Here is a 20,807-nt window from a genome sequence, read left to right on the forward strand (position 1 = left end):
AGACCTTCTTCCCAAATGACTCTAACTTGTAGTTGACATAAAACCAGCCAGGACAGACACGCAACCTTTGTGAGCCCTAACTCTTCATCGTCTCTTCACGTTGGGTTTGAGTTACCCGGGGGGGGGTGGGGGGCAGTGTTATGGGTTTCTGCATTTGCTTCGGTGCCATTGTGGTCTCCCTGGTGATACAAGCCCAGGGATCCAGAAGTTGGTCTCATGACAGAATGGTCAGAACATCCCCTAACTGTGTTTAAAACTTGTCTCTACTTCTAGCCTTTCCTTAGTTGGTACCTGGGTGGGTATACTAGACTGTAGCCTGGCCCTCTGGCTGTGTTCTTTTCTGGCTTCTCTCTGTATGCACTGTGCTTTCTGAAGAACTAGGTGACTTCACAGGTCCCTTTTCTCTGTGTTCCAGTACCTGCCCTCCTCACCTGGATGTTTCTGTGTACCCTTGTTTTGCCTTTTTCTCCCTCAATATTTTTGAGCAGATTCTTTCTGTATTTCTTTGGCTGACCTAGAACCAATTGTCTAGACTAGGTTGTCCTCAGCTATCCTGCCTGTACCTCCCAGTGCTGGCATTATAGAGGTGAGGTGTGCCTGGCTTCCTGCTGGTCTAGCAAAGCAACCCAACTGTTGGCTGTACCGTCCATGCTTTTTCATATGCTCCTTTTTAGTTGCAGTTACCACGTGTCATATTCTCTTTGTGTTTATTTACGTTCCTTTTCCAGATCCTTGACTTTCTTTTTCTTTTTTGTTTTTGAGATGGGAGTCTCACTTTGCTTTCCAGCCTGGGTTGGGATTTATGATCCTCCCACCTCTGCCTCAGGATCTTCAGGGTTATAGGAGTTACACCATCTTTTTCGTTTGTTTTGTGTTTTGTTTTTTGAGACAGGGTTTCTCTGTGTAATAGCCCTAGCTGTCCTGGAACTAGCTCTTTTAGACCAGGCTGGCCTTGAACTCACAAAGATCTATTTGCCTCTGCTTCCCGAATGCTGGAAGTAAAGGCATGTGCCACCACTGCCTGACAGGAATTATGCCATCTTACTGGACTCTAGATCCTTGCATTTTAATACAGGGCATTTGGCTTATTCTAAAGTATGAACCTTATATAGATGATAGTAAGGAATGGGTATTTTAAAACCAGGCTAAATCATATGCCATTTTGTAGCTCCTGAGTATTTTAAGTGTCAGTGGGGTTAAAGTAGGTTGTAAAAATAATAGTGTACTAAAAACATTGCTTTGGTTAGCTGAGGACTGAGGACATAATATGTCCAGAAGTTGAAAACGAATCCCATAGTAAAGTTAAAGTTACCAGCCACTATATTTAAGAAAAAAAAAAAAGTAAAAAAGAATACCTAAGACCTAAATTTAACTTCATTTCCAGTAGATGGCATTGTAAGACTGCTTTTCTATTTTTTTACATCCCCCTTTTCTGGGAGAATTAAAATCTGTTTCTTTCTGACAGCTGTGGTTTGTAAAAGTGATTACATTGTTTCATGGACAGATTGCTAAGCCAGAAAGACCGTGTAACACATCTCCAGGGCCTCTGGTTTCAATTACTGTGCCCAGCTAGCCAGTTCAGTAACCTCCTTCCCTCCCTTCCTCACTCTTTTATTCATTCAGAAATCTATTTATGGAAAACTCTTGTGCTAGATGCTAGGCTGGTGTGTGATGATGCCCTGGGAAGATAAGACAGATGTGGATTAGTTCGGCTGGGCCTTCAGTTTCTCACAGGCTCTCTGGGTACTAGAATGGGCAGTGAGGAGATGGGTCTGGAATAAGAATTCTTACTTTACCAGCTACCTGCTCCTTCAGCCAAGGTACCTGCCTGGTGGTTCTCTTCGTTTTTTTCCTCTCTCCCATAATGCATAATGGTGAAACTTATATTTTAGGGCACCTGTGACAGTTCTATAAGGAAATACGGTGAAATATTAGACCAGTACCTGGCCCAGCAAATACCAGCTTTTTTAAAATTTATAATTAATTCTTGTGTACTTTCAACTACAGCTGCTCTTGCCCCAGAACCAGGCAGGCAGCCTGCACTGTGCGCTGATCCATGAGCTAAGTGTTTATTACTGTTGTATTATTGTGCTGCCATTCTTGACCTGGGTGAAGAATTAATAGTAAAATTAGCACATGACTGGTTTTATTATTTCTTTCTGAAGGTGACATGTTTGGGTTGAGTGTTCTTGTGTTTGGGTTGCTCTGCTAATCACATTGAGTGAAGCACCAGTATTACTCCCATCACTCTCAGAAGCTTGGTCAGAGAGCTCCTAATTCTCATCATTAGGGTGTAGTATTTTGGGACCAGGTATGGTAACACATTGCCTTTAATACCAGCGGCTCGTGAGGCAGAGGCCTGCAAATTTCTCTGAGTTTGAGGCCAGCCTCGTCTCGTCTACACAGAAGTTCCAGACCACCCAGGGCTACAGAGTGAGGTCCTGTCTCCAAAAAAAAAAGCAGTTAAACGTTGTGCCCAAGGTTGTTACCAGGTTACGTGAAGGTAAAACTGCATTTGGTCCTCTGAGTCAAATAGCAAACTCTGCATTCTGAGCCTGCAGCTCAACAGCTCTTCTTCTTTGCAGATTCCACTGTGTAAAGTGATTAGATTCAACATAGACTACACGATTCACTTTATTGAAGAGATGATGCCTGAGGTAAGAGAAAGGATTGCTTAGCAGCAGAATGTGTTTTACTCTGCTTTCTTAATCTTTTTTCCTAAACAAACACACACACACACACACACACACACACACCCACCCACCCAGCAACACAATTGAAGTTGGTCAACTCCAGTGTTTTGCCACTCGAGACCCCTAACTACCATGCTCACTGTCAAAAGGGTTGCTGTAATGTACCTCTGGTACCATGGTTCAAAAATGTAAACTCGTTGACCTATTTCTGAACCCATGTCTGCTCGTGCTGCATCTGCTGATAGTCACCGTACATCTGTTCTCGGTTTTGCTTAAGGGACAGAGTTTGGGTCCTGGCCAGTCTCACAGAGAGGGCTGGAACAGCGGAACAGAATCCGAGGGCTGTTGGAATAATCTTGCTCATTATCTTCAGTGATAAGATCAGTGTTTGCCTCATTTTTCTTCTCATATATTTACATTTTTTTCCTAATTGTTTTTCATTGCAGATGCTAAACAGCAGATTTATCTAAATATATGCAAGAGATTTAAAATTCCAAACTAAGATTAATGTGTGTCTCAGAATGATTCATTGCCTGATCTTGAATTTAGTGTTGTCAACAAATCACACTAAGAAATAACAGCTCGACAGCAAACAAGCGTGTGTGCTTGATGTGTCGGAGTTGGGGTCGATTTCTGGAGCCCTTGGCTCTTGGAATTTGTTTAACTGGGAAGCGCTGTCATGGATGGCAGGGAGCAATGAGGAGCGATTGATGGGCCTGATGTGCATGCTAAATTACCACCTCTTTCATTCTGGGCCGGTTGGCTTCATTCTACCTGCATTGAAATGGCCTTAAAGAGCAAGGGCTGCCCCTTCTTTCCGTGTGTAGGGAGTTTTTACCTTTTGCTTTGCTTTGTTCGGGTCTAAGGTCATAAGCCTTCACTTATCGTTGTAAAACTTTATGATTCCTGATGTGATCTCATGCTGGATGATTTACGAACCCCAAGCAAGACGAGTAGGAGGAAGCCTCACGAGTCCAGACTCGCTTGCAGATATGTCGTCTGTTAGCTTGTCTGCAGGAGCAGTTTCGGCAGAGTTCTGCTGTTTTTCTCAACCCTTTTATTTGTCTCTGTTAATAGTTTAAAATTGTTTGGTACAAAAGATTTCTGCTCTTTGGTAACTTGGCAACAGTAATCCTGCACTGTGGGAGTATGGTGGGATGGCAGTGGGGTTGGGCAGGCTCGTCAGCCTGCAGGTGTATGTGTAGAATCTGCATTCACAAGAAGCTCCCAGGAGATTCTTAAACATTTTACAATTAGATTAGAAGAACATGGTAGAAGGAAGACTGTGAGATATTCTATTTGTACACCAAAAAGAGCTGAGTTGACATTTTCGTAGAAATCCTAATGGTGGTATTGTCTACTTCATTTCAATTTGAAATCAGCAAGTCGTTTTAGGACAGTGGCCAAGCTGTGCAGGGAATGCTTTTAGTACAAGTTCAACAAACACTCTGAGATCCTTGGCTAGGACAAATTAAAACTTCAGTTCATATCTATTTGCAGATCTATAGTAATTTGATTTTGACTTTTTTTTTTCAGAATTTTTGTGTAAAAGGACTTGAACTGTTTTCACTTTTCCTATTCAGAGATATTTTGGAACTGTATGACTGGAATCTTAAAGGTAAATTATAGGGCTTTAAAAAAAGAGTAAGTCTTCTAAGACGTATGTCACAGTGTATATGAAAGCTCACACAAAATGGGGGCATGGTTGACGTTTTTATTTTGTAAATCCCTAGGTAAAGGCGTGGCATCTGTAGGAGTTCTTGCTATCATTCGGCAGGAGTATGTGCTTACGGGTTCTGCTCCATGTAGTTTGTCAGTGCCTATCAGCAATAAGATTGTACCAGTTATTACTAATATAACGGCCTTGTTTATGTGCATTAGGAAAAAAATCTCAGTGGTTAATATTTTAAATATAATGACCATTACTGTAATAAACTTGTAAGGTAACAGTTTATTAAATTAGAGAACCAATTAGTCATTAAAATATACATGCATGTGCGGATTAAAGACTTAATTTTCCAATAGCTTTTTAAATTTGCTTATTTTTAAAGTCATGTATTGAAGGAAGTCTTTGAAGGTAGTTTTAAAATGAAATGAATGAGTATCTTTTAAAACCAAGTGTATTGATAAATGGTTTCCTAAACTAACAGCATGCTTTAGTGTATTGATTAAAAACTGAAGGAATTAATACATAAGCACATATTATGTAATGCTGTAGTTCGATTATAACAAAGATGCTGATATTTTTTAATTTAAAAAGTAAATTTTTTGCTTTGGCTCCTTGCCTTTCCGTCTCCCCTTGAGCTGCTGCAGGCCCCTCTTTGCAGTCTTCACTGGAAGCTGCGACAGTTGCTGATGAGGGATTGAGTTATTGAGGCCGGGTGGGGGGAATGGCAATTTTTATGTCCCTGCTTCTGTGGTGTTTTTTGTGGTTCCCATAAATCTTGGGAATTAAGTTGCAGTGTTGGCTCTCTGAGGTTGTTTGATTTCTTTCTTCTTTTCTTTTTCCTTGTTTGCCTCAGGTCCTTTGTTTGAAGATAGTCCTCCCTGCTGTCCAAGATTTCATTTCATGCCACGTTTTGTAAGGTTTCTTCCAGGTAAATCTTTTGACTTGTCTGTGACCTGGAGTGACGGTGTGTCTGAAAATAAGCCTGCCCCTCTCCTTTCAGTCTTTAGGGGCAGCTTTTCCGTGTTGGGTGCCATTAATTATCCACTTCTCAGGTTGAACTTGGAAATGTAAAACTTTACATGCTGATTTATACCTTTCATAATTTATTGTGCTCTTAGGTTTGGTGAGCAATAGGTGAATTGATTTATATACTTTGAAAATGTGCTTAGTAAAATGCCATGAAAAGTGTTAAGATAATAGAAAAAATACATATTGCTTAATTCTGCATGTGGTCAATTGGAAAACTACTAGTGAAAAATTTAATTTATAATTTAGTTATAGCTATGTTAAAATGATTGCAATAATAGTTATTAAGGTGGTAGGATATAGGTGATTATTTTCTATTTGTTAGGTTAGTTTAAATTTATATGATAATTTGTTCTCCCATTCAATTATAAAAATAAGTTAATGAATATTTAGTTTGTAAAGTAATATTTAATTGTCTTTTTTTTGAGAATATACTTGTAAGATATGGCCTTTATCATTCAGTATCATTAATGATTGTTATTAATGAAATCTTTTGGAAGCCTATCTGCAGTCTTTTTCTTGGTGTCCTCTGCCATCCAGGTGGTCTTGTCAGTTACCCGCGCCGTTCGGTGCTGGGCAGTCTCGCAGGGCTTTGCTGCCGGCTGAGTGAACGAACGTGTCTCGCCGTTCTCCCCTGAACTGCGTGTTTTCCCCTTTTCTACTCCAGTGGCTGCTAAACTCAGCCGCTGTGTCCTTGAGTAAAACCTTGAACCCTGCCAACACCTGGAATGCGTTTGTTCCTGGGGTAGAGCTCCACTGTTTCACCTGTGATGCCTTTTCCGTTCCCTCATCCCCTTGTTTCAGCCGACTCCACCCCTTCTCGTGGGCACAGCCACATTGCTGTTTTTACTGCGTTCTCTCACTTGTGTCTTTCTGTCACTCTGGTCCCTTATGCCGTTCCCACTGGTCGCGTCCTCGTTCCAGCCCACCTCCCTTTTTTAGTGTGAGCCACTCAGGCCTCGGAGGAAGGAAACACAGCTCCAGCTTTCCATTCGTCTGCACCTGAGCTGGGGCGTTTGTCTTGATGTAACTTTTCCATATGGTTCTCCGTGTCACCTCGGGAATCCAGCCCTGCAGTCAGGCTTTGTTTGCTCCTGCCTCTTGTTCTGAGGTGGCTTGCCTGGCCTTCCTCGTGCATTGGACCTGACAGATGCCGCCTTCCTCAAGTGCTCTTAGTCTATTTCAACAGGAGTTTGGCCTGTGACAGACGCCCTCCCGTGCTGTCAAGGCCAGCCTCCTGCAGAGCAGTGCAGTTCCACACCCTTCCTGGAGTGGGGCTCCTGGTGCTGTCCCTTGTTTTGTTTTATTTTTTTGATTTTCGAGACAGGGTTTCTCCTTGGCTTTTTTTTGGTTCCTGTCCTGGAACTAGCTCTTCTAGGCCAGGCTGGCCTCGAACTCACAGAGATCCACCTGCCTCTGCCTCCCGAGTGCTGGTATTAAAGGCGTGCGCTACCACTGCCTGGCCTTGTTTTGTTTTCTTTATTCTGCCTCTTTAGTTCCTCCAGAGTCCCCTGGCTCCCTGGAGAATTTGAGGAAGGAATACTCTTTTTCAAGGCCGTCACACTGACTTATTTTTATGTGAGGAGAGAATCACTTGTGCTTTTAATATTATTGTTATTGTTGATTTTGTTTAGGAATGCATTCGATGCTGCTTTTCCTTGTTGCTTCTAGTTTCATTTCTAGTGAGTGGATCTTTGACTTCATAATGGAACTTCAACAACAAGCGTCTTAGAAAATAGTGAGACATTGTGGGAAAAGCTTGTCCTTTCTGTACCTCTCTGCTGTGGCATTTTATCACCAAACAAATCTGTAAGAAAGGAGGCAGTTTTAAAACCGTCATATAGAAAAATCTTACTCTATGGGATGCCGAGTGTATAAAATGCTTCTCATAACTATCGGATAACATTTAAGCTGTCATAAATAAAAAGGTCTATTGCTTTATTTTAAAACAGGATTTGCTCTTGTATTAGACTTGCCCCTGAAAATACACAGATTTTAACAACCTGAGGGCTACAGAACACTACCTACCGTATCAGTTTCTTGTGCTGGGCGGCACATGGTTGACTCGCTTTCACTATATGGCTTCATTAAAGATCATTTTAAGAAGGGAACTAAAAGCCACAGTTGATATATGTATTTCCATATGTTTCTAGGCATGAGGTGTTTTCTTATATAGTTATGATAGGCTTACATCCTATTTTTAAATAATTCATGGAGCAGATGGGTCTTTTTTAAGGGTTCTGTTCTATAGTGCCAGATTTCATATCTCTTTTTGCCGTGAAAAAGATGTTATTCTTTAATGCTGAGCCAGGGCAGGTCCTTGCCCCTTCTTCTCTTTTCCTACATTATATCCTGTCTTTGTAACACATTCAGCCAGTCGCTCCTTTGAGGCCAAGAATAAGCCCTGCCCCTACCTTCCTGCCTGTCTCTCTCTTCCATTGAGTCTGAAACTTGACATCGTGATGCCTGCCTCTCCCAATGCTGGCCTGACAGGTGTGTGCAGCTAGGTCTAATTCCTCTGCTTTTTGCACTGTCAGTGATAATGTGATTCTTAGCCCCCATTGGGACTCTATAAATGCTTGTTTGCTGATCTTATTTAGTGGGTCATAGTAGTATATTATTTCTTTTAACTTCATATGTATATGTGAGTGCCTGCATGTATGTATATGTACCATGTGTGCACATGGTGCCCACAAAGGACAGGAGAGGACATCAAATTTCTTGGAAATGGAGTTATAGATAGTTGGGAGTCATTATGTGGTTGCTGGGACATGAACCCAGGCCCTCTGCGAAAACAGCAAGTGCTCTTCAATACTTAGCCATGTCTCTAGCCCGAGAGGACTTTCTTAAATATTGATGCGGTATTCATCAAGGTGCTTTTCAAACATTTGTTATTGCCTCTACCCTATTTTCATCTTTTTTTCTTTTTTTAATTTTTTAAGACATTCTTACTATGTAGCCCAGGTTGCCTCATAACTCACTATATAGCCCAAGCTAGCCTCAAGCTCATTTTTTAGTTATGTATGCCTCAGTCTCTTAAGTGTTAGGATTATGGACATATGTTACCTAGCCTGGTTCTGGCTTTTCTTTTTTTCCACCAATGTTCTAACCATGCTTAGCTTCCAAAACCACATCAGATTGGGTCAGGGAGATAAGGCTTTAGACTTTATCTCATTTTTCTAAAGTAAAACTAATCAAACTGTAGCAAAATATTAACAATATGTATATTCTAAGCATAGGACTCCGTAAATTTTAATGGAGTAAGTGTGACTATTTTAATGAAGTAAGTGTGTGTACCCAAATCAAGACTACCTGTATCTGAGAAACCTGCCTGTTCATTGTCCGGAACCTTGGTCAGAACCTTGGTAGAAACCTCTGTTCTGGCCTGAAATACCTTGTGGAATCTGGGGTCAGACTTAGGTCTTCAAGCCTTTGTGCCAGTGCCTCTGGCCACTGAGCATCTTGCCAGGCCTTTTTTTCTCTTTGAAAAAGCTTCCTCACACTATCACACAGGCTGGCAGGAAACTCACTGTGCAGCCCAGGCTGGCCTTGAACTTTTGTTAGTTCTTCTGCCTCAGTTTCTGGAGTGCTGGGATTACAGGCACCGGCCACCCTGCCTGTCTGTGTGGGTTGTTGTCTGCTGACACATTCGCGTTTCTATAATCTGCATGGTGCTCTGTGATGAGCAGGAATAACTGATCGTAAAGCCGTGTTCCAGCTAAGGTTTGTGATTTTTATCCCTGCTATAGCTGTTTGTATTGTAAACTTTTTCCTATTCTAATGTTATGGTTTTCTTCCATGCCTTCTTCATTTTAAACTATCTTGATTTCTTTTGTAATTGGTATAAAACAATAGGCTAGAACTCTCTATTTTCACTGTCAATTACTGCATACCATTTGTTAAGGACATTTTCTCCCAGAGTTGGAGCGTTCTTGCCGTCCGCCCTGGACAGGGCCCTGGTGAGTGCGCACAAACAGTACAAGAGGGTAGGAATTGCAGACTGAGCACACTCTTCACGTTTTAATCTGCGTGAGGCGTATTATGCCTTGCTCGTCAAAGGAGACTGTGTTGAGCACGCTACATAACTTGCCCTTTTCACTCCAGAATACCTCAGACATTGGTCTATGTAAATGCTTTGTGTCGTTTTTAATACTGACAAAGGGGAGAGTTCTGTATTCCAAATGGATATGACTTTTCCGACACTTGTTCAGGTGATAGTGTTTGTTTTACTTGTTCCATAGACTACTTCAGCAATACTGTGCATTTGTCCACTTGCATTTTGTGTTTTGAAAGATAGAATTTTAGAAATAAGATTGCTTTGTTAATAGAGCACACATACTTTAAGTAATAAAAAGTGACCAGATTGCCTATTGAGGAAGTATATACGAGTTCATACCTCTGACCAAGAATTTTGGTGAAAGTATTCTTTTGCAAAAGTTATTTGCTGGCTGAATATTACTGTCTATCCTCTGCAGTTTTGTCGATCTAATATACAAAAAATAATGTTAGTGTATGTGCATGTTTCTTGAATTTCTGAGACACTAGTGTTTCATGGTCTTTTCGTTCTATTTATATTTTTGTAAAACATTTTTTTATTTACTACTTTACGAGAAAAGTTGAGATGGGGTCTCATTGTGTTGCTCTAGCTAGCTTGGGACTCTTGTAGACCAGTCTGGCTTCAAACTCAACACCCCACTCGCCTTTGCTTCCCTAGTTTTGGGATTAAAGGATTAAATGGATTAAAGATGCCTGATTTGCTGTTTATTAATATCAATATGTTATAAAACTAAATTGAATGTTGAAGTGTTATCAGTCATCATAATTTTCCTCCATTTCTCTGATGGAGGAAGGTCATTGGTTAATTAAATAAAGAAGCTGCTTGCCCTAATAGGTTAAAACAGGTGGGAGGAGTAAAGAGAACAGAATACTGGGAGGAAGAGGAAGTGAGGTCAGACTCGACAGCTCTCCTCTCTGGGGCAGATGCCTCAGAGAGACACAATGCTTCACTCTTGCTGGCAGAGGCGAGAGCTCTGCTCTCTGAGGCACACGCGATGAAGCTCTGACCCAGGATGGACGTAGGCTAGAATCTTCCTGGTAAGCCACCTTGTGGGCTACAGCAGATTATTAGAGATGGGCTAGTCCAGGTGCGAGAGTTAGCCTAGAAGAGGCTAGATAGAAATGGCCAAGCAGTGATTAAATGAATACAGTGTCCGTGTAATTATTTCGGGGCATAAGCTAGCCATGTGGGCGGCCGGGTGCCGGGGACGCAGCCCCGTCGCTCATATTACTACATTTCTCTAATTTGAAGCCCTCTATCTCGGCTGCCGTACACACATGTACCAGCCCCCACATGACAGTCTGAGCTCAGTGCGTACACACATGTACCAGCCCCCGTGTGATAGTGTGAGCTCAGTGCGTACACACATGTACCAGCCCCCATGTGACAATGTGAGCTCAGTGCATAGACACATGTACCAGCCCCTGCGTGACAGTGTGAGCTCACTGCTTACACACATGTACCAGCCCCTGTGTGATAGTGTGAGTTCAGCGCTGCTCAGTGCGCGCCAGTGTGCCAGAAACCAAGACGTGGAGCAGCTGCTGTACTTAGATTTTAGGGACCCTTGTCCGTTTGTTCCTCGCGTTTCCCGCTCTTCCCTCTGGTTGTAAAGTAACTGGGAGGAGCTAGATGCACTTTAAGATTTTATTCTGACCATAGCTGACAGGAACAGGAAGTAAGAGTCTGTGCATCACCTGTGCCTTCTTGAGTGAGATGGGAAATCCTGAGTCAGTTTTACAGATCTTAGGTAGCAAATTGACTTTTGGAAATGGCCCCATCTGGAGCAGCAGTTGTCAGATATGGCTGGCAAGAGACCAGGAGGATGAAGTAAGTGTATTGGGGAACTTCAATTGATAAAGCATCTTTAAGTTTTATTATTTTATTTTAAACATTTAAAAATTTTATGTTTCTGTGTGTTTTCACTGTATGTATGTGCACTAGTATGTGTTCCTGATGGTCTTGGGGGCCAGATGAGTACATTGGATCATCTTGACCTAGAGTTATGTGTATGTGGGTGCTGGGATCTAAGTCTAGGAGTAAAAACTCTTAAATAAGCCATCTCTAGCTCCTAATATAACTTTACATTTGAAATTTAAAAATGTTTGTTATGAATACCTACTTGAGAAAATAAAATAATTCCATATCATCTTGGTAGGAAAATCTGAAAGAGGTAGTAATATGGTTAATTTGAGTATAAAGAAAGGGGAAGACATTTTTATATTTTTTTGAATTGTTTGTTATATCACTGATAAGTGCATGTTTAAGCAGCCATGTATTTAACACAGATTCCCTAACAAATTGTTCCCATCCTCAAATAACCGAGCAGTATAAATGGAGGAGTTGGGTCTCTAAGAAACAGTTTATAGAGCCTGTCAGTTCATTAATGACTGTCCAGATTCATCCCCTGAAACACAAACTCTAGTTCTTCCCAAATAATGAGCCCTTGTCACGGTTCCAGCCTCAGTGCTGGCAGAATTCCTGCTAACCTTAGCTTACCCGCTCTAATTTCTCATTTGTATCATGTCCTATTTATCCTAGCCAACGAGATAAAAATTACTTTGTTGCCTTCAGTGACATAATTCCATAAATCCCCAACATAAACATGTAGCAAAACAGACAAACCTAAAGCGCCAATTCATTAGCATCGGTAACTCGGTGGCAGTGGAGAGCAAGTGGCCATATGATTAATCCGCTCCGGAAGTCATCCCACAGATATTTATTATGGTGTCTCTTTGCTAGGCGGACTGTGAGGGCTACAGCTTGTGCTCCATGGGCTGCCGCAGGACTTAGGTTTTGTCTGTCTACCTCTTCTCATATATCTGTGGAGATGGCATCCTGGTACCAAACACGGAGCAGAGCCCCAGTCCCCTTCCTGGATAAACCTTCCCCTCAGCATGTCTGTCCTGAGTTTCTGCCCTTTTTTTCCACAGCTTTAAATACCTATCTTTTAGTAGCTGCCATGTGAATTATTCCGCAGATTTTTAGTGTGGAGTTACTTTCTCTCCCAGCCGTAGCAGCTTTGCACCTGATGTGTTTAATTATGTCCAGTTTCTATGCTGCTCTGAAACTCACTACTGTCTCATCAGCAGGTTTGCTTCCAAGCCAAACTGGAGACTGGGTACTTGGCGTCTTTATAAGTATTTATTGGCCTTGCTTTTTTTTTTTTTTAATCTTGCAGATATTCCTGTCCTAAATTGGGCTGTACCCACGCCACTTACTAAGTAGAACTTGAGACTGTAAGAGACAGTTGGTTTGTAGACAAATATTTTCTTCTGCCAGTAGCTCTTTTAACTTCTCCACTTTAAATTAGATACTTCTCATCCATTTCACTGTATGCGAAGTGCCATAGAGCCAGCAGGCATAGCTGCATGCCGAGAGCTTCTGTTGCTGCTTTTAGCTGTAGCTGTTTATGCTGCTTTGCAAATATGCTCCTTTCCCCATAGAAATATGGAGACTTTTCCAGATCCTAAGGCAGACAACATTTTACTCCTTATCCCTGTAACCTACAGTTTCCTAGATTAACTCAGCGCACTTGCATTTGTAAATCAAATACTAGCGCGTTCTTTCCTTAGTCTTGGTGAATCTCATCAGTGTGGCAGTTACTGCATAAGTTATCCGGGTCTCCTGCCTGCTGTTCTGTATGTAGGCATATGCAGAGTAGAGTCACATTTGCTTTACAGTGTCCCTTGCCTGCTGCTCCCCGAGACTCCTTGGAAGATGGGAGACTAACATTTCCTCGTGCACTGAAAAATAAAAAGGAAGACAGATGCACTCGTGCACCCCCACACCCCCCCGACAGAGTCTAGCTCTGTAGCTCAGAGTAGAAGTTAGCAGAGTAGCCCAAGCTGGCTTCAAACTTGGCAGTGATCCCCCTGCCTCTGCCTCTAAAGAACTGGGTTTTAGCAATGTAGCACCAGACAGCTTTCTCATCACCCCTTGAAAGTTGAGATGGCGTCCTGGAGTGCTCGAGGCAGAGGATGAGAGACGTGGTAGGGAGGGCAGCTATCTTCTGTAGGAGTGTGGGATTGTGATTGTGTCTACTCCAAACACAGTCCGCAAGTCTGAGGCCTTATTCACCTGTCTAACTGGGTCATGTCATTCTGGACCATCTCTTAACACCTTCCCATTGGGAATTAAGGCTTTGTTTTAATCGTTGACAAAGTCTAGAAGTCACCTGGAAAGAAGTTTTCATGAGGGATTGTTTAGGTTGCCTATGGACACATCTGCGGAGGGTTATTTGATTATGTTAAGTTGACGTGCTAAGTCCCAGCCTAAAAATGGGCTCTGCCATTTGTTAGGTTTGGGCCCTGAACTGTGAGTTGAGCACATACAGGCATGCTTGCATTCATTTCTGCCTTTCTCTTTTTTAAAATTGCATATATTTATTTATTGAGAGGAAACTATTCTTTTTTTTTTTCTTTTGGTTTTTCGAGACAGGGTTTCTCTGTAGCTGTCCTGGAACTAGCTCTTGTTGACCAGGCTAGCCTTGAACTCACAGAGATCTGCAAGCCTCTGCCTCCTGAGTGCTGGGATTAAAGGCGTGTGCCACAACCACCTGGCGAGACTATTCTTTTTTAAATAACTTTTTAAGATGTATTTATTTTATGTATATGAGTGCTATAATATGCATGCATATCTGAATTCCAGAAGAGGGTATCAGGTCCTATCATAGATGGTTGTGAGCTGCCATGTGGTTGCTGGGAATTGAACTCCGGTCCTCTAAAAGAGCAGCCAGTGGTCTTAACCACTGAGCCATCTCTCCAGCCACTATTTCTGCATGCTCTTAACTGTTGATGTGACATGACTAGCTGTTTCAAGTTCCTACAGCTTTGATGTCTCCAAAACAAAGCACCGTACCCCAGAATTGTAAGCTATTATTTATTTTATAAACCCTTTTTCCACTTAATAAAAAGTTGCTTTTTTTTCTTTTTAAATTATTTACTTATTTGTGTGTATGTGTGTGCATGTATGTACAGGCACACATGAGGACAAAGCACATGTACAGGCGTGTCATGATATGCATGTGGAGGTCAGAGGTCTTCTTATGGGATCTGCTTCCTTCCTAACCCCACGTGGGTCTCAAGAGTCAAAATCTGGTCAGCAGGCTTAGTGGCAGGCACCTTTCCCCACTGAGCAATGTTGCCGGTCCCCTTAGGTTGTTGTTTTAACGGTGTATTTTAGCACATCAGCAGACATGAAACCAGGACAGATGTCAACATGCTAATTTTGAGAGACACAACTTTCTGTCTGTAACACCGTGAGAGTTAACTAATCAAACGTGCATATTGGCTTTAAGATAGCTGTCTTATAATAAGGCACAAAACTATCACCGCTGTGAACAGTGATCTTGAGTCAGACGGAGCATGTCTTTGGGTAGTGAGTGTGTTTGTATTTAGATACATCTTTAAGAGGCTCATGGTCTTTGGTGAAGATGATTTGCTTTCAGAATGTTATCTCTTTTAGGACTGTGATTTATGTACTTCTTGAGTGCCTAAGATTTGTGGGTCTTGTTTGGAGTGGGCACATAGCGAGTGCCGTACAGCTCTTTAATCATTGCCATCCTGCTGCCCCTCTGCCGCCCTCCTGTTTAACTATGTGTCCTCCACACCAGCCTCCAGTTCCTGGAACATGCCCATCACGCTCGGCTTTGGACTTTGGCTGGTTCTGCTGAGACCCTCTACCCAGTGTGGCAGCTGGTTTCCATTGTCAGCTTACACAGTTGGAATTACACAGTCTGGGCAAAGTGTTCCTCAAGGGATCACGTGTGTCCTGTGGATATGTCTTTGCATGATTGTCTTGGTTATGTTAATTCGTGTGAAAAAAACCTAACCTAAGAGTCAGTGGTGCCATTCCTGAGCCCTGGACCGTATAGAAAAGGAGAAAGTGGGCTGGAGAGATGGCCCAGAGGTTAAGAGCACTGGCTGCTCTTCCAGAGGTCCTGAGTTCAATTCCCAGCAACTACATGGTGGCTCCCAACCATCTGTAATGAGATCTGGCGCCCTCCTCTGGCATGCGGGCATACATGGAGGCAGAATGTTGTATACATAATAAATAAATTAATTAATTAAAAAAAGAAAAAGAAAAGGAGAAAGTTAGCTGAGTGTCAACGTGTGTACCATTCGTCCTCCTTCAGCTCTTGACCGTGGCTCTGGGCTGACGACCTGTTTTCATCCCTGCAGCTGTGGCTAGCCCAAAATGAACTGGAGGCTGCGGAGCTGTGGCTAAACATACTTTCTCCCCTGTTGTCGTGTTATTTTACCATGGCAACAGGAAAAGAAATTAACGTGCTGAGGTAGCTGCACAGTGTATGGGCTCTTATTTCAAGTTTCATTTTGTATTTCTTTAGTGCTGAGGGGTAAACCTAGAACCTTACCCATGCTAGCAAGACCTCTGCCACTGCGCATGTCTTCAGTCCTTTTATTTTGTCTATCTCTTCAAAGACGCCTTCTCTGAATATACTATGCTAATATGTACACACAGATATGTATATTTACCATTTGTTATGTAGCACAGGCTGGCCTTAAATTCACAATCTTCTTGCCTTAGCGTCCTGAGTGCTGAGATTACAGGCATGTGCCATCATGCCTGTCTCCTTGACGATCCTCTGTTTCCTTTCCCGGGTAGATTCTCCTTCGTAGCTCATCTTGTCCTGACTTACTGCATAGTTGCTTTTAAATATCTGTACCTTTTCACTGGGTAGTCATCTGTAGAAAGGTTTATCTGTTTGGATCACTGGTGACGTTCACAGAACCTCTCGCACAGTGCCTGTCGGGTGACAGGTGTTCAGTAAAGCTAACGTGAGTGTTGTGAGGAGGAGTGGATAGTCACATGTGTGTTGTATGTCGATGTGTTCAGTTCCAGAGCAGCACCCGAGGTAGAGATTTGATCTGTATTCTTTCTTTCAACTTCAGCTTGTACAATCTTTATCTGTAGTCGGCGTCTGTTTGTTTGTCGCCGGCCACTCAGACCCGAAGTAATTACACAGAAACTATATTATTTGCAATACTATTTGGCCAATAGCTTAAGTATATTTCTAGCTAGCTCTTATATCCTAAACTAATCCATCTCCATTGATCCGTTAATCATCATGAGGTCATGGCCTACTGGCAAAGTTTCTGCAGTCTCCAGTGGAGATGCCTGTCTGTCTCCTATGGTGGCTACTTCTTTTTGACTCTGCTTATTCTCTCAATATGTCTTTTCCAAACTGGCTATATTCTGTAAAGCCATTGGCCAAAAGCAGCTTCTTTATTCATTAACCAATAAAAGCAACACATATACAGAAGGACTTTCCACATCATTTATCTTCTTGTGTTTTCTACTCACCAGATTCCTAGATGCCAGTAATTCCCCTGACCCAAGTTGCGTCTTCTTGCTTTCTTTTGGCCACTTAGTGTTGGGCTTGATCCTAGCTTATAGCATAGGTCATGTTAAGGGGAGGGCAGAAATTTTCCTCTCAGGAATGATCTTCAGAGCCCCCAGGAGGACTTTTGTCTTTTTGGGTGGAGGTAGATCACACACACACACACACACACACACACACACACACACACACACACACACACACACACGATGTGTTACCCATCTCAATCTAAAGAGGAAGCAGAAACCTGCAGCCCCCATTTTGGGGCACACATGAACTGCATGTATTTGGTTTATGAAGTACAGCTTACCCTTTTCTTAGCTACTTTAATTATGTCTTTTGTTGCTTCCAGCCCCCTGTTCTTGTAAACCTCAGACAGTTGGTATTTTATCTCTGTACTAACTCCGTAATGGTCTACTACAATATTAGCACAGGCTCTTCAGCTCCATTCATCATGGCAGGTGCAGTACATTAGCACCCCCAAGTTAGATCACAACGCAACGATATCTTATTGGAAACATCTATAAATACCTCATAAAGCTTAGAATTTCCCTAAGACAGTAGCATCACTTCTGAAAAGCTCTCATCTGTTCCCCTAGGAAGAATGATAAAATATTTAGACATAACATGTTTCTGTTTATTATAAGCTGTGGTTTCTTATGCTAGGTTACTTTAAATTTATTTAGGCAAACACCTTTTTTTGTGTTCATACCTCACAAATAACGCCTTCATCATTTATGATGTTGTTGTTCCCATTTTAGTAAATGAGATGCTTTATGAGCACTGTTCATCAGTGAGACAAATGGCGTTCGTATTATTTGGCACCTGCCTGAACAGTGTAAATTTTAAATTACTTTTTTATATGTGCTCTTGTGCCGCCGTTTTCTTGTTTTACCTTAATGAGTTGATGATGTGCTGTTAATTGAGCAACTTTACTCCTCTCCCACCCCCTGTATGCTCACCCCAGACGGCGGCAAAGAAGTGTTATCGATGCACCAGATCCTTCTCTACTTGCTCCGGTGCAGCAAGGCGTTGGTGCCTGAGGAGGAAATCGCCAATATGCTCCAGTGGGAGGAGCTTGAGTGGCAGAAATATGCGGAAGAATGCAAAGGCATGATTGTTACCAACCCTGGGACGGTAAGTTCTGTGCTCCACACAAGCAGTAAGAACACGGATGGTGTTTCAGTACTGTAGCTTCTCGTCCTCTGGGTAATTTTTCTTTAAATATTTAGTAAATAAAAAAATACTAGAATTCAGGCATATTTAGTTAGTTCCTCTGACTAGTATGTCTGTTCTGCCTGAGATGTGTACCTTCAAGACTTCCAATGTACATTTAAAATTTCCCCCCAGGAGGCCAGTGGATTGTATGAGAATACTCATTCCTTTGTATTGCTCATACTAGCTCAACAACAAAAAGCCTTTGCCAGTTTGGTAGTAGAGGAAATTAGTATTTTGCCTAGTTTTATATTTTATTATGAAAATTTATATTTTAAATGGTTTTTGCCAATTCAGTTTTTTTAAATAAACTGCCTGTCAATGCCTATTATTTGATATTTATTTTGTACTCATCTTTTTGTTATTGATCATTCTTCATAAAGATACTAGCTTTTTAACCGATGCCTCACTGTGTAGCATAGGCTGGCCTAGAACAATACACTGTTGAGCTCTGTCTTGCTGTTACAGCCTCCTACGTACTTGAGTTCAGTCCTGCTTCAGCCGCATGAGTGCTGAGCTCAGTTTTCCTGCTTCAGCCGCATGAGTGCTGAGCTCAGTTTTCCTGCTTCAGCCGCATGAGTGCTGAGCTCAGTTTTCCTGCTTCAGCCGCATGAGTGCTGAGCTCAGTTTTCCTGCTTCAGCCGCATGAGTGCTGAGCTCAGTTTTCCTGCTTCAGCCTCCTAAGTTCTTGAGTTCAGTCCTTCACCTTCCTAAGTGCCCATCTCAGCCCTCTTTCAACCTCCTAAATGCTGAGCTCAGTCCAGCTCCAGCCTCCTAAGTGCCGGACAAAAGGTTTGAATGACCACAGAAGGCTTCTAATGTTAATTTTTTAAAGAATATAAATAAAAATTAGAAAATAAATAGCTCTTATATAAAGCAGCATTGTTTTGTATTGCATCGAATAATTTTTCCTTTGTTTCCTAAAACAGTTACTTATTGGCATTTTGTCAGGATCAATTTTTGCAGAAATGGAGAATTAAATATATCCATGTAGGAGTTGAGGAGACGGCTCAGTCAGTAAAGTGTGTGTGTGTGTGTGAGAGAGAGAGAGAGAAAGAGAATATGTGAGAGTGTGTGAATATGCATGTGTATGTGTGTATGAGTGCGTGTGTGCGTGTGTGTGTATGTGTACACCCATGCATCCATTTACCAGGTGTGATGATGTATGTAATGTCAACTGGGAGACTGGGGGAGGCGGATTCTGAGTTTCAGACTAGCCTGGGCTGCGTGGTAAGTTTATGGACGCCCAAGGCTGTATGCTGCGACCTTGTCTTAGTAAACAAAACAGCAAAAATTCATTTAAAGAGACAGTGAATTGTTTAAATAAAGCTTTGTTGTTTTTGTTTGTCTTGATTGATAAATTGTCAACTCTGGCTCTACTTCTTATAGCAAGGTGGTAAGTAGCACCTGAACAAATATTTCAGATAATATAATTATAAGTAAAATTGTTCAGTAAAAATGTATATATCCAAAACATATTTCGGACTTGGGAAGTAAAATAAATGCTTGCTGACACCACAAAATTAATAAAGTATCTTTAAAAAGAAAAAATAGCAGTACTATATATGACAGTGAATCTTTGTTTTAACTGGATGTGTATATTTTCATTTCTTCTGACCATTTTATAACTAAATCAGAGAGTGGGAAATGGCAGGATACATAATGTGTTGTGTTCTGTAGCGGTCTCCGGAACACGCCATCCTGGCCTTCCTTCATGGAATAGTTCACATTCCCTGAAACTCACCGGATCAGTTGGGATCCTCTTGAAAGAAGTTAAGACTGCTGTGGGTGATAATTACCTGTGTTCCAGACAATGGGCCCAGAAAGTCACAGTTTGGAAATGTCCCAGGTGCTTCTGGTTTCTCCTGGTTTGTCTTGATTCATCGGTGTAGGACACTTAACCTGTCCCCGGCCCTGCAGCTGGTCACAGTGAGCCACTGTAAGCCACAGCTGGCGAAGCTCGTCCCTGAGGCGGGCAGCCTGGAGTGAATGTTCAGTTAGCAGCCCACACACTGAAATCTTTAGTTTTAGCTGAGATCAGTGTTCCATAGATGCTACAGTCAAAAACTCACAGGAATGAAGAAACTGTATTACTATTGGTCTGATTAAGGTATATCCTTGAGATGGTGAAAGGCTCATTTTTGTAGCTAGTGAAAGAAGCCAGAGTCGTCAGGATAAAAGGCTCATATGGGAAGATAATCAGGACTACATTCGGAAAGGAAATGTGGTGCTCCGGTCTATGGACATGATAGGAAGTCACTTGTTTCTTTCCGCCTATGCACAGGTAGTTCGCTCTCCGTTCTGTACTCCTCAGAAGGGCGCCTGTTACTCACAGGGCACAGTAGGCATGACACTCATTTCATCCTGTGCAGGACTCGTTCTGAAAGATTGGCCAGTGGCAAGGACATTGGGAAATTTATTAAGTTTTTCAAGCCATTACGGTCACATTAAATACTTTCTTGCTGCAGACTTAAAGTAATTAATGTTCTTCCCTGACAGTTCTGCCTCTGCCTGAGAACACTTTGGTCATTAGTGAACATGCTTTAAATTCTTACCGAGAGATGGGATGATAGATTTGTAGGCTCTGGCCAAAGTCTCGAATTTACTTCACTCCCCCACCCACTATCCTCATAATTTAGAAATGATTTTTAATTTTTAAAAACTACTTTTTCGTGTTTTGAGTCAAGGTTTTATGAGCCCAGATTGGCCTTAAACTCCTGATTCTTCCTTCCTCCACTGCCCAGTGCTGGGTTATGTGCCTCTGAATCACAATGGCTTTTGGGGATA

General features: G+C 42.0%; 1 protein-coding gene across 6 annotated transcripts in view; it reads left to right on the forward strand.

Annotated features, from left to right (window-relative positions):
* Drosha (drosha ribonuclease III) overlaps positions 1–20,807 on the forward strand; it is a 107,357-nt gene that overhangs the window by 34,320 nt on the left and 52,230 nt on the right. For all 6 annotated transcript variants that reach the window (XM_013349751.2, XM_005356645.3, XM_026783738.1 and 3 more), the window contains exons 13-16: positions 2,586–2,657; positions 4,230–4,311; positions 5,216–5,290; positions 17,773–17,942. In XM_013349751.2, coding sequence (XP_013205205.1) covers positions 2,586–2,657; positions 4,230–4,311; positions 5,216–5,290; positions 17,773–17,942 — 399 coding nt within the window. The remainder of the gene's footprint in view (positions 1–2,585; positions 2,658–4,229; positions 4,312–5,215; positions 5,291–17,772; positions 17,943–20,807) is intronic.

The sequence above is a fragment of the Microtus ochrogaster genome, chromosome 19 (assembly GCF_000317375.1).
Source record: "Microtus ochrogaster isolate Prairie Vole_2 chromosome 19, MicOch1.0, whole genome shotgun sequence".
Taxonomy (NCBI): Eukaryota; Metazoa; Chordata; class Mammalia; order Rodentia; family Cricetidae; genus Microtus; species Microtus ochrogaster.